The sequence below is a fragment of the Sorex araneus genome, chromosome 4 (genome assembly GCF_027595985.1).
Source record: "Sorex araneus isolate mSorAra2 chromosome 4, mSorAra2.pri, whole genome shotgun sequence".
NCBI lineage: Eukaryota > Metazoa > Chordata > Mammalia > Eulipotyphla > Soricidae > Sorex > Sorex araneus.
Window position 1 is genome coordinate 184,050,535 of NC_073305.1, and position 13,368 is coordinate 184,063,902.

The 13,368-nt window shown below is 61.4% G+C and overlaps 1 protein-coding gene across 1 annotated transcript in view; it reads left to right on the forward strand.

The window, feature by feature from the left end:
• Positions 1–13,019, forward strand: part of ARID1B (AT-rich interaction domain 1B) — a 289,999-nt gene extending 276,980 nt beyond the window's left edge. Inside the window, exons 14-20 of the mRNA XM_055137243.1 lie at positions 596–734; positions 825–997; positions 2,918–3,068; positions 4,629–4,722; positions 5,740–6,523; positions 6,864–6,994; positions 9,779–13,019. Of these exons, the coding sequence (XP_054993218.1) occupies positions 596–734; positions 825–997; positions 2,918–3,068; positions 4,629–4,722; positions 5,740–6,523; positions 6,864–6,994; positions 9,779–11,476 (3,170 nt within the window). The 3' untranslated portion in view covers positions 11,477–13,019. The remainder of the gene's footprint in view (positions 1–595; positions 735–824; positions 998–2,917; positions 3,069–4,628; positions 4,723–5,739; positions 6,524–6,863; positions 6,995–9,778) is intronic.
• Positions 13,020–13,368: the final 349 nt, after the last annotated feature.

Consider the following 13,368-nt stretch of genomic DNA (forward strand, 5'->3'; position numbering starts at 1 on the left):
TCGCAGTAGGGACGGCGCCCCCGATCCGCCCCCAAGACTCCTGTTCTGTGGCCCCAGGGATGACTGTCCTTGGAGAACATGCCAAGTGCAGGCAGCCCGTCGCAGTGCCCGACGGTGCTGTCTGGTAGTGCCGTGCTCGTCGAGGCCGGCCCCAGTGACCCGGGGTGGACGGGCCCCAGGCCCTTGGTTGATTTGTAGTGTTGGTTTTCAACTCCGGCTTCTCCTTGCCTTGGACCCGGACCTGGTGTTTCTGCGTTTCCCCTGGAGCAGCAGGGGTCTGACGGCACTGCTCCCCCGCGCGTACCCCAGTTCCCTCTGACTGCCGGGCACCCATCCCTCCCTGGTGGGCAGCGTGGCACATTTACCGGCCCCGTACCCCCTTTGCACCCCATTGCCCGTTGCTTCCCCGGACAAGCACCTGCTCAGTACGTTGGCAAAGGCGTTTCTCGAGCACCAGGGGAAGCCGGTCTCCGAGTGGTCTCGCCAGAGCGCCCTGCTCGGCCCTGCCCAGCGCGGCCGGTGTCCCCCTTGCCAGCCTTGAGCTCGCCCGTGGTGACCGCGGGCCCCTGTTTTCTCTCCGTGCACTTCCCCGCAGCCAACTCAGGGTCTCTGCAAGGCCCCCAGACCCCCCAGTCGACGGGCAGCAACTCGATGGCCGAGGTTCCGGGCGACCTAAAGCCGCCCACGCCGGCGTCCACCCCGCACGGACAGATGACCCCGATGCAAGGGGGCAGGTAGGCCGCGCGCCGGGGCGGGCAGGCGGGGCGGCGAGGGAGGGTCCCGAGCGGGGGTGCGCCTCATGCCGCCGCCCCTCTTCTCCCCAGAAGCAGCACCGTCAGCGTGCACGACCCCTTCTCGGACGCCAGCGAGTCGTCTTTCCCCAAGCGCAACTCCATGACCCCGAGCGCCCCCTACCAGCAGGGCCTGGGCCTCCCGGACGTGATGGGCAGGGTGCCCTACGAGCCCAACAAGGACCCCTTCGGCGGGATGCGGAAAGGTGGGTGCCTCAGTCTCCCCTCTGGGGAAGCCCCAGCCGCGGGGCCCTGCTGTCGGCGCACGGCCAGTCGTGGGCTTGGCGCTGGGGCTGCCCCAGGCCGTCTAAGGAGCTGGAGGGGACGGGCCGCAAGCCACGGGCCTCCCATCTGCCCGGCTCAGCGCCTTGGGAAACACGGTTTCTGCTGGCGTGTGGAGGGGAAGAAGCCTTGGGCAGTCGGGGGTGTCAGGGCGGGGGCGGAGGCATGGTAGGAGCCGAGGGGCAGTGGCCGGATGTGGATGTGGGGATAAGGGAGTCAGAGGAGGGGCCAGGACAGAGCAGGGGTGAGGCAGGAGGGGCCGGATGTGGATGTGGGGAGAAGGGAATCAGAGGAGGGGCCGGGACAGAGCAGGGGTGAGGCAGGAGGGGCTGGGACGTAGACGTGGGGAGAAGGGAGTCGGGGCTGAGCATGCACGCAGCTCGAGGGCTGGGCAGGGTTTGTTGAGGCTACAGAGATCGGGAGGAGCCCTCAGAGCTCCCCAGGGCCACCCTGGCCATAGCCTCAGGAGGGGGACAGCGCCTGAGGGTGGGGCCCAAAGCATCAGGGACCCGTAAAAATAAGAAGTAAATGACCTCAGAAGCGTGGGTTTGGGGCCTCTGCCACCCCGTTAGCAGAAGGGACTGGATTCCGGGCGTTCCTCTACGCCCCAGTTTAGCTGTCGGCCGCGTCCGTCTCTGTGGGGTGCCGCTTGTGGTCAGGAAAGATGCTGCCGGGAAATCTCAGGAATTCCGGACGCGATGGAGCTCAGGTTCAAGGCTCTGTGAAGGCCAGAGTGGAATAAGATGTTAGAATGTTCCGGATGGGCCCTGGTGATGGTGGGGTGGTCCATGTTTGGATTCTGAAAATAGGACAGTAATGTGGGGGGGACGATTACAGATGCGAGCCTTGCACCCCACACAGGCCCCGCCAGGAGTAAGCCCTGAGCACTGCCAGGTGTGGCCCCAAACAAAAACAAAACAGAAAAATAGTATTTCTTGGTGGGGGGCAGGGGGCAGGGAGGTTGTGGGCTCCCCTGCCAGGCTCTAGAAGTCCATCCTGCCTCACCCCTACTGTGTCCCAGCCCCTCCTGCCTCACCCCTGCTGTGTCCCGGCCCCTCCCTCCCTCACCCCTGCTCTGTCCTGGCCCCTCCTGCCTCACCCCTGCTGTGTCCCAGCCCCTCCTGCCTCACCCCTGCTGTGTCCCGGCCCCTCCCTCCCTCACCCCTGCTGTCTGGCCCCTCCCACCTCACCCCTGCTCTGTCCTGGCACCTTCTGCCTCACCATGCTTATGGACTTGGTCCCAGGCCAGAGCAGGTCCATGGACATTCGTGTGAAGCAGATTCCCTCGCAGCCTCCCGTGGGTTCCTGTGCTGAGTTCTCTCAGCTGAGTTCTCTCAGCTGGCCTGGTCCCACTCCGGCTTTCCCTAGTGACCACACTTTGGAGGCATGGTCTTAGCTGCTCTGCGACAGCTGGTGAGCTGTAGCTCGGGGTCGCCCGCTGGCTCTGGCACGGCACTGGGGTGTGGCCACTGACCTGTGGTCGCGGGGGTGTTTGGTACCTGTCCGCTGGAGGAGGGGGCTGGCTGCAGGACCCCTTCTCGGTGTGGCCCGGGTGGGCTCCTGGCAGTTCTGAGACAAGGTTCCCGTGTCCCCAGCTGTCCTCCCCGCCCCGCTGTGCTCGCGCCAGGTTTCCCACGTCAGAGCCTCCGGCCCCCGGGTGCCTGGCCACTCCCGGGCCTGACCACGGCCGCCGTGTCTAACGAGCCAGTGGGGGGATGCGTCTCTTCCGGCTCTGTCGGCGTGAAGGGAGGGCGCGACCGCGGCTGAGGCGGGAATAAGGCATGACCGGAGAACCCTGGACCTGGAGGACGCCTGACCCTCTGCCCCGTCCTTCCCGCCCACAGTGCCTGGCAGCAGTGAGGCCTTCCTGGCGCAGGGACAGATGCCCGCCAGCAGCATGCAGGACGTGTACAACCAGAGCCCCTCGGGGGCCATGTCTGCCCTGGGCATGGGGCAACGGCAGCAGTTCCCCTACGGAGCCAGTTATGACCGGAGGTGAGTGTGCACACACACAAGCACACACAGGCATGCACACACGCAAGCACAAAGGCGTGCACACACGCGAGCACACACAGGCCTGCACACACTGGTGAGCACACACAGGCACACGTACCCTCAGGATAACGCGGACCGCCTGCTCAACCCCTGCCTCATCCAGGGGCTGGCTGGCCCCTGTGTATGTGGTCCGGGGGTCCGGTGCCCCTGAGGCAGCTGTGTTGTCCACACTTCAGGACTCAGGGGCGGGGCCTGGGAACTGTGGTTGGGGCCGCACCCGCCAAACCCGAGTACCGGGGTGTGTTCTGCAGGGGGCGGGCAGTGCCCGTCAGCCCAGGGATCTCCTCCTGGGCACCGCCTTGTTTCCACCGTAGGGTGAGCTGTGGCAGGGGCCCGGGCTCTCCGGTGCCCTCGGTGACCTCCCCCCTCCCCCAGGAGCAGCTGGAGCTTGCTGGCGGGAAGCAGGTTCCGGCCGGACCCCCAGGCTCACCGGACATTCGGGGCTGGCTGGGCGAGGCTGTGGCTCGTTTTCCTCTGGACAAAGGTTCCGAGCTGCCCGCCGGGCACGGACAGGTTTCTCTGGCCTGGTCCCGGGGAAGATCTCTCTAGAGCTTTCTCCAAGCAGAGTCGGCTCTCCGATAGGACAGCGTGTCCAGCCCTCCCTGAGGGAGGCCGTGGCTCTGCCCCCGCCCCCTGGTTACATTCCCAGAGGATGTTCTCGTGGGTCACAGCCGTAGCACAGTGGAGAGTGCACTGGCCTTGCACGCGGCCGGCCCCAGGCTCGATCCCCAGCACCCCTTATGGTCCCCCTGGTACCACCAGGGCCAGGAGTAAGCCCTGAGCATTGCCAGGTGTGTCCCCAAAACAAAAGTGAGGATTCCTTTTTTGCTGTTGTTTTTATTTTGCTTTTTGAATCACACCTGGCAGTGCTCAGTGTACCATAGGGAATGCTGTGAATCGAACCCGGGTCAGCCGTGTGCAAGGTCAAACGCCCTACCCGCTGTGCTATCACTCCAGCCCCTAAAATTTAGTGTATTTTTAAAAACTGAAATTCAAGGGCTTGAAGACCCTCGGTAGGGGGTGCAGGCTTCACATGCAGGAGGCCCGGGTTCATTCCCCAGCACCACGTGGTCCTCTGAGCACTGTTGGCTATGGACTAATCACACACACACATGCCACACACACACACACACACACACACACACACACACACACACACACGAGGATTCTCCGTTCAGGGTGAGGAGGGAGAAGTTACTTCCATGGACGGGGCGAGTGCTGTGGAGTTGGGCCTTGGACTCCCATCTGTGCGCTGCCGCGCCTGTGAATACCCCGCGGAACAATGCGGCCGGGCGCGGCCCGGGCACGCTCAGCGCTGGGCGGGGCCGGCCTCAAAGGCACAGGGACTCGGGCTCACCTGCCCGCCAGGTTGGATGGGCTCGCTGGGCCGGTCCCCAGGAAGAGGCCCTGTCTGTCTGTCTGTCTGTCTGTCTGTGTCTGTCCCCCACCCCAGCCCAGGGGCCTCTGGTAATGAAGTTCCCCCTGGATGCCTCTCTCTAGGCATGAGCCCTACGGGCAGCAGTACCCGGGCCAGGGGCCCCCCTCAGGACAGCCGCCGTACGGAGGGCACCAGCCTGGCCTATACCCACAGCAGGTGAGTGGGCGGCAGGCGGCACGCACCGGCTTTCCGGGTGGGACGCAGACTCCCAAGGACGGGGCCCGGGGCAGGGGGGGGTGCTCAGCCAGGACTCGGCTTGGGCCCCGGCACTGCCGTTGGACAGGAGCGTTGAACCCGGGCAGCACCGCAGGGCGGGTGGGCTCCGGGGACAGCCAGGTCCTGGGAAGCTCATCCTGCCACTCGGGCCGTAGCCGAAGCGGGCACAGGTCAGCGGACTGTGGCCTCGCTGGGTGGAGGAGGGAGACCCCGAAAGCAGGCCACGGGGTAGGCCCAGCCGGCGGGCAGAGGGCGGGATGGACAGGCGTGTGTCAGGCCCCAGGGTGCGGCTGTCTCTGCTCGGTGGGCAGGTCTGCGAAGACCCTAAAGACAGTCGGGGAGAGGGGCCGGGGAGAGAGGGCCGTGGCCTGTCTGCACACAGCAGGCCCGGATCCCTGCCCCGTGCCCAGTTCCCCCTCCCCAGGCCCCGCCAGGAGTGAGTCTCAGCTCGGCCAGGTGTGACTACAAAAAAAAAAGAAAATAGGTTGTTGGTCTGGGGAGGGGGGGTCCCACGCCTAACGACACAGCCGCTTTGGAGCGGGGGTCTCGCTCTTCCAGGAGCCCGTGACGCCTCTCGGCTGCCCCCACCGGGCTCCGGGCTGCCGAGCTCAGCCGCCCCCGGGCAAGGGCCCCTGCCGCTCTGCCAGGCTGGTCCCGGCTGTGTGCCGGGGGCCGGGGCTCCGCCTGGGGCCTCCCCTCCCCACCCTCCCCGCACCAGGTAGGGCCCGAGGCAGGTGCTTGAACCTGGAACCTTCCCAGCCGGGGGAGCACCAGCTACGTGCCCACCTGCAGGCCTGGCCACGCCGGCGGAGAGGCTGAGTCTCTGCAGGATTGTCCCCCCCCCCCCAACCCGAGCATGGGCCCGGGGCCCTGGTTCTGGAAGGTTCCGTGGGCTCCGACGTGCGCGACGCCCCCTGCCCCGCGCCCCCGCCTCACGCGTCCGTCTGTGGGTTTCAGAACTACAAGCGCCACATGGACGGCATGTACGGGCCCCCTGCCAAGCGCCACGAGGGAGACGTGTACGGCGTGCAGTACGGCGGCCAGCAGCCCGAGCTCTACAACCAGTACGGGGGCTCCTTCCCGGGCCCCGAGCGGCGGCCGCTGCAGGGCCAGTACCCCTACCCCTACAGCCGGGAGCGGATGGCCGGCCCGGGCCAGATGCAGCCGCACGGGCTCCCGCCACAGATGCTGGGTGGCCCGATGCCCTCATCCTCGGGCGACGGGCCGCAGCAGGGCATGTGGGCGGCGCGCAACGATATGCCTTACCCCTACCAGAACCGGCAGGGCCCTGGCGGCCCCGCGCAGGCGCCCCCCTACCCGGGCATGAACCGCACCGACGAGATGATGGTGCCCGATCAGAGGATCAACCACGAGAGCCAGTGGCCTTCCCACGTCAGCCAACGTCAGCCTTACATGTCGTCGTCCGCCTCCATGCAGCCCATCACGCGGCCCCCGCAGCCCCCCTACCAGAACCCGCCGTCACTGCCAAACCACATCTCCCGGGCGCCCAGCCCTGCCTCCTTCCAGCGCTCCCTGGACAGCCGCGTCTCCCCGAGCAAGTCTCCGTTCCTGCCGTCCATGAAGATGCAGAAGGTCATGGCCACGGCGCCCTCGGCCCAGGTCTCCGGGCCGCCCCCGCAGCCCCCGCCCATCCGGCGGGAGATCACCTTCCCCCCCGGCTCGGTGGAGGCCTCGCAGCCCATCCTGAAACCAAGGCGAAAGATTACCTCAAAAGACATCGGTAAGCGCGTGCCCGCCGCCCACAGTGCACGGGGGCCTGGTGCGGACCGGGCAGCGGTCCAGGGCGGGGCGGGGGTTGGGCTCACCCCGAGAAGAGCGGGCCCAGTGGTGTCTGCAGGGCCCGGAGTGTTCTGTGACGGTGCCCAGGCTGGCCCCGCTGCCCACCAGCTCGCAGGGGTCACACCTGACTGCTCCTCAGAACCCGTGTTAAACCCCAGGGCCCTGTTACACACACTCACACATGCACACACTCGCACACGCACGTGCGCACACCCTTCTCTCTCCTCCTGTTTCTGGTCTCTGCATCCCGGACTCACCACGCCCCGTTCTGCCCCTTTCAGTTACTCCGGAGGCCTGGCGTGTGATGATGTCCCTAAAGTCAGGTCTCCTGGCCGAGAGTACGTGGGCCCTGGACACTATTAATATACTCCTGTATGATGACAGCACTGTCGCGACCTTCAACCTCTCCCAGGTAAGCCGGGCCCCGCCCCCACAGCCACAGGGAAAGGGAGGGGACGGGTGGGCATCGCGGGCGAGCTCACAGCACCAGTGCGGGGGTTCCGTCGCACGTAAGGCGCGCTCCCGGCTTGGGTCGGGGGAAGGGAGGGGGCATGTGCCTGCGTCCCTGTGAGGAAACCGGGTCTGCGTGTCAGTTAGTGCGTGAGGGAGTCTTAGCAGACCGGTGGGGAATTGTCTAGAGCTGGAGGTTAGGGGCCTCGGAACGCAGAAGCGGGGTCACGGCGCCGCTTCCTGCACGGGCCTGTGTGCTCCCGGAAGTGTGTGTGCGGTCTGTACGGCCCCCAAAGGCCCAGACCCTGCTTCCCCCGCCACCCCCCCCAAGCATGTGCCTTCGAAGCCCCCCTTAAGGACCCTCCGTCCGCTCCACTTGCACTTAGAGACGCTCCTCGCCCACACGCTCCCGCAGCTCCTTGGCCGGTTGCCACTGCTCAGAAACAAGGTCACTCACCAGCCCCCCGAAAGCCTACCGTCTACTCCCCCCAGGTTGGAGCAGTGACACCCACTTTGGGAGCCATGGTTGTCATCTGGCTGCTAGGAGTAGGACTTAGGGACTGTAGCACTGCCATCCCATTGTTCCTCGATGTGCTTGAGCGGGCACCAGTAACGTCTCCATTGTGAGTCTTGTTACTGTTTTTGGCATATCAAATATGCCACGGGGAGCTTGCCGTGCTCTGCCGTGTGAGCTAGATACCTCGGTGGCTTGCCGGGGTCTCCGAGAGGGGCGGAGGAATCGAACCCGGGCTGGCTACATGCAAGGCAAACACCCTACCCACGGTGCTATCACTCCAGTCCTGATGTGGGGACAGGGACCGAGTATTAGTGAACATGCTAAAGACTCGGGTTACAGGATTTTAAAGGAATCCTCAGAACCCAAAGGGCGGCGTGGTCACGGTCGGTGTGGTCACTGCCCCCATGTGTCCGCACAGCCGTGCTGTTGGCGGGGGGGAAAAGCTGCCCCAGGTCCCGCCGAGGCCGGGCCTGGGTCCATCCCTGCGGCTTTGCTCGTGCCCGGGACATCCCACTCAGCTCCCGGAGTCATCAGGCCAAAGCCCAGTAGGTGAGCGGCTCTGACAGGAAATCCGCCTTGGGAAGTGCTCCGTGAGCATGCGAACCTTCATCCTGGGGTCGGGTGAAGTGTGAGTCACAGCCCCAGGTTCCTTCCAGCTCCCCCCTTCACAGGAAAGAGTAACGAAATGAGGAGAGAAGGTCAAACAGACCCCTCCTTGTGGCAAAGTCTGCCTCGTGGCTGAGAAGCGAGGCTCCTGGCGGGGCCTTGCCCTCGTGCCTCAGTCTCTCAGCCCCTCGGGAGGCCGACAGCCGCGAGGGCGAGTGTCGAGAGTCGCCATTGCGAGCCCCTGTCACAGCGCAGCCCTCCCCATCCTCCCCAAGCATCCTGGCACGGCCACACGGAGTCGGGCTGGCTTGTTCCTTTGGTTTTTGTTTTTTTTGTTGTTTTTTGCTTTTTGGGTCACACCCGGCGATGCACAGGGGTTACTCCTGGCTCTGCACTCAGGAATTACTTTACTCCTGGCGGTGCTCAGGGGACCATATGGGATGCTGGGATTCAAACCCGGGTCGCCCGAGTGCAAGGCAAACGCCCTACCCATTGTGCTATCATTCCAGTCCCTGTTCCTTTGGTTTTTAAGCCAAACAAGGGCTTAAAGAAAACGATGCTGATCCCTGATTCTCGTAGTAGCAGCTTTGGGAGTTTTTTTTGGGGGGCGGGGGGGGGGGTGGAGGCGGGGAGGCCTTTCAGCTGGAGTTGTGAAGCAGTGAAATGTAAGACCACATTTTCTGAAACATTCTCATTTGTCAGGGACCAAACTGATTCATCTTTGATTTTCTATGCTTATAAGCAACAGTGTGACCGGAATTATCTTCTCCCAAAGATATATGGAGAATGTGAACGAGAGTAACCTATGACTTCTGGGATAGAAACCATAGAGTCCCAAGAACAGTAACCTGGTCAGGCGAGTCCCAGCTGTAGGATAGGACACACACCGTGGGCGTGAGTCTCTGCAGTCCATGTCCCCACTGTCATCCTGACCACGGGTTTGTGTCCTCGCTGGGTGAGAGGGGAGAAGCGGAGAGCAAAACTCCAGCTTAGCAGTAAGACCCCAGGTCTCAAAATGTCCAGCAAGTTTATGGCGCCAGAGAGATAGTATATACCGGGGAAGGCACTTGGCCTCACATGCGCCAACCCAGAGTCAGTCCCCAGCACCCCATATAGGTCCTCCCGAGCCCCGCCAGGGAGGGGCCCCGAGCACAGAGCCAGGAGTTAGCCCTGAGCACCGCCGCACGGTGTGGCCCCAAAGCAAATAAAAATGGGGGGAAAAAATCCAGCAGGTTTTAAAGTTGTTAGGTTTGGGGCTGGAGCGATAGCACAGCGGGTAGGGCATTTGCCTTGCACGCGGCCGACCCAGGTTCAAATCCCAGCATCCCATATGGTCCCCTGAGCACGGCCAGGGGTAATTCCTGAGTGCAGAGCCAGGAGGAACCCCTGTGCATCGCCGGGTGTGACCCAAAAAGCAAAAATAAATAAATAAATAAAGTTGGTAGGTTGACAGTGTGGAAGGTCGGCCGCAAGAGAGAAGTGTGCCTCTGTGGGCGCAGCTCCCGTCAGAGGGTGACCCTGGACGTGCAGGGCAGCCGCCAGGCTCTCGGCGTATTGTTCTTGAGCCTTTCCTGTCACGCTGGACGTGATGACATTGTCCCTTTTCTTGTTCTCCCTCTCCAGTTGTCTGGATTTCTCGAACTTTTAGTCGAGTACTTTAGGAAATGCCTGATTGACATTTTCGGGATCCTGATGGAGTATGAGGTGGGCGACCCCAGCCAGAAAGCACTTGACCACCACTCGGCCAGGAGAGAGGAGGGTCAGGACGAGGAGGACGCCGGCTGCCTGGACGAGGAGGACGAGGACGAGGAGGACGAGGAGGAAGACCCCGAGAAGCCGGCCCCGGGCGAGGAGAGGGGCGCAGGGACCCCGCCCTCGCCCGAGGCCACCGCCACCGCCGAGAAGCCCAGGCAAGCCAGCAAGTTCGACAAGCTGCCCATCAAGATCGTCAAGAAGAACAACCTGTTCGTGGTGGACCGCTCGGCCCGGCTGGGCCGCGTGCAGGAGTTCGACAGCGGGCTCCTGCACTGGCAGCTGGGCGGCGGCGACACCACCGAGCACATCCAGACGCACTTCGAGAGCAAGATGGAGATCCCGCCCCGGCGGCGGCCGCCCGCGCCCCCGGGCCCCGCGGGCCGCAAGAGGGAGCCAGCCGGGGGAGGCGACGGCTCCGACCTGCCGCCGCCGCCCCCACCCTCCGAGAGGGGCATCGTGGCCACCATCGACGACGTGCTGTCGGCGCGCCCGGGGGCCCTGCCCGAAGATGCCCCGCCGGGCCCCCCCTTCGGCATCCACCAGGCCAAGAGCCACCGGAACATCCGGCTGCTGGAGGACGAGCCCCGCAGCCGGGACGAGGCGCCGCTGTGCACCGTGGCCCACTGGCAGGACTCCCTGGCCAAGCGCTGCATCTGCGTGTCCAACATCGTCCGCAGCCTGTCCTTCGTGCCTGGCAACGACGCCGAGATGTCCAAACATCCGGGCTTGGTGCTGATCCTGGGGAAACTGATCCTCCTCCACCACGAGCACCCCGAGAGGAAGCGGGCCCCGCAGACCTATGAGAAGGAGGACGACGAGGACAAGGGGGTGGCCTGCAGCAGGGGCGAGTGGTGGTGGGACTGCCTCGAGGTCTTGCGGGACAACACGCTGGTGACGCTCGCCAACATCTCGGGGCAGCTGGACCTGTCCGCCTACACGGAGAGCATCTGCTTGCCGGTCTTGGACGGGCTGCTGCACTGGATGGTGTGCCCGTCCGCCGAGGCCCAGGACCCCTTCCCGACGGTGGGGCCCAACTCCGTGCTGTCCCCGCAGAGACTCGTGCTGGAGACCCTCTGTAAGCTCAGCATCCAGGACAATAACGTGGACCTGATCCTGGCCACGCCGCCCTTCAGCCGGCAGGAGAAGTTCTACGCCACGCTCGTGCGGTACGTGGGCGACCGCAAGAACCCGGTGTGCCGGGAGATGTCCATGGCGCTCTTGTCGAACCTGGCCCAGGGGGACGCGCTGGCGGCCCGGGCCATCGCCGTGCAGAAGGGCAGCATCGGCAGCCTGATCGGCTTCCTGGAGGACGGGGTGACCATGGCCCAGTACCAGCAGAGCCAGCACAACCTCCTGCACATGCAGCCGCCGCCCCTGGAGCCGCCCAGCGTGGACATGATGTGCCGGGCGGCCAAGGCCCTGCTGGCCATGGCGCGCGTGGACGAGAACCGCTCGGAGTTCCTCCTGCACGAGGGCCGCCTGCTGGACATCTCCATCTCGGCCGTGCTGAACTCGCTGGTGGCGTCGGTGGTGTGTGACGTTCTCTTTCAGATCGGGCAGTTATGACCCCCGTGAGGAGGCGCATGTGCGAGGGGAGGCCCCGGCCCCCGCGTCACTGGCTCTTTTCTGTTCTCGTTCATCCGGCGTAGAAAGAAGGAAGAGAAGAAAAAAAAAAGAAAAGAAAAACACAGAAAATCTTTGCTCCTCTGCCCCATTCACTATTTACCAATTGGGAATTAAAGAAATAATTAATTCGAACAGTGATGAAATTACTCTTTGCCGTCTGTGTGTATAAGTACATCCTTTTGGGTTTGTTGTTTTTATTTGGGGGGGTTGTTTTTTTTTGTTTCTGTTTTTTTTTGGGGGGGTTGTTTTGTTTTTTTTAACCAAAGTTGCTGTCTAGTGCATTCAAAGGTCACTTTTTGTTTTTCACGGATTTTTTTTTTTCCTTTTTAATGTTCTTTTCCATGTTGTATTGCATTTGGGGTGTGGGGGGAGGGGAAGCAAATTGACTTGAAAGTTGTGGTAAAAGATGCTCAGATGGGGGGAAGACGTCACCACACTGAGGCCAAAAAAGCGAAGAGCAAAACAAAATGAAACAAAACAAACAAAAAAGAATAAGAATTCATTTCGTAGGTGTGTGATTCTCCAGATAATGAAAAAAGTAAAAACTGTATCCCATCACCCAAAGCTTCGTGCAATAGAAACCTCTAGAGACGTAGGTAGAGGGGCCAGGGGACGCATCGGTCAGCTGGGAAGTGACCCTGGTGTCTCCAAGGGAACTCGGTTGCCCCCGGCCGGGCGCGGCAGCGGTGCTGCGCCGAGCTCAGAGAACACTGCCCTGGCTGGGGTCGGCCGGGAGTTGCTTCCTCACCGCCGCCGCCATGTCTGCTGTCTGCCCTTTGACCTTCCACATGACAGCTCTTCACAATTCCTTTCATCATTTTTTAAATATTTTTTTTTTTTACTGCCTGTGGGCTGTGATGTATATAGAAGTTGTACATGAAACATACCCTCGTTTTTTTTTCTTTTCTTTTTTCCTTTTTTTTTTTTAGTACAGAGTTTTTAGGTTTTTTTTTTCTCATGATGTGGTAACTACGAAGTGATGGTAGATTTAAATAATTTTTTATTTTTATTTTATATATTTTTTCATTAGGGCCATATCTCAAAAAATACAAAAAATACAAAAATCAAAAACAAAAAAAAAAAGAGGGTAATGTACAAGTTTCTGTATGTATAAAGTCATGTTCTATTTCGGGAGAGCAGCTGATCACAATTCGCTCCATGAATCCAGGTGTGGGAATGGTTACATATGGATTGATTTAGGAATGGTTACCAGTCCAGACAAAAAAAGGAAAAAAAAAAAAAGAAAAAAAGAAAAAAATACAACTAAAAGGAAGAAACACAACTTCAAAGATTTTTCAGTGAAGAGAATCCACATTTGTATTTCAAGATAATGTAGTTTAAAAAAAAAAAAAGAAAAAGAAAAAACTTGATGTAAATTCCTCCTTTTCCTCTGGCTTAATGAATATCATTTATTCAGTATAAAATCTTTATATGTTCCACATGTTAAGAATAAATGTACATTAAATCTTGTTAAGCACTGTGACGGGTGTTCTTGAATCCTGTTCTGGTCTCCTTCAGGTGGTCTCAGAGTTGGCCGAGTCATGGGTGGGCGGGGCCTGCCGGGGTCGCCTCCTGGAGCATGGGCGGCCACGCGGGCCTTTCTCCGGTGACGGAGCCCACTCGGGCAGCCCCACTGTGGCATCCCCTCCCGAGACCTAGTCTGTCCTCCGTGTCCCTCCGAGCTCGCCTGCGTTGAGTTGGCTCCACCCTGTATGGTATTTCTTTTGTGTGATGTTAAAGAGAATCCTGTTCTATTGTCTGTGGTGCGCCCGCTGCAAACATTTCTCTTTCAGGGCGTCACATGAGCGTCTCCGCTTCCTCCCTGGCGCCCA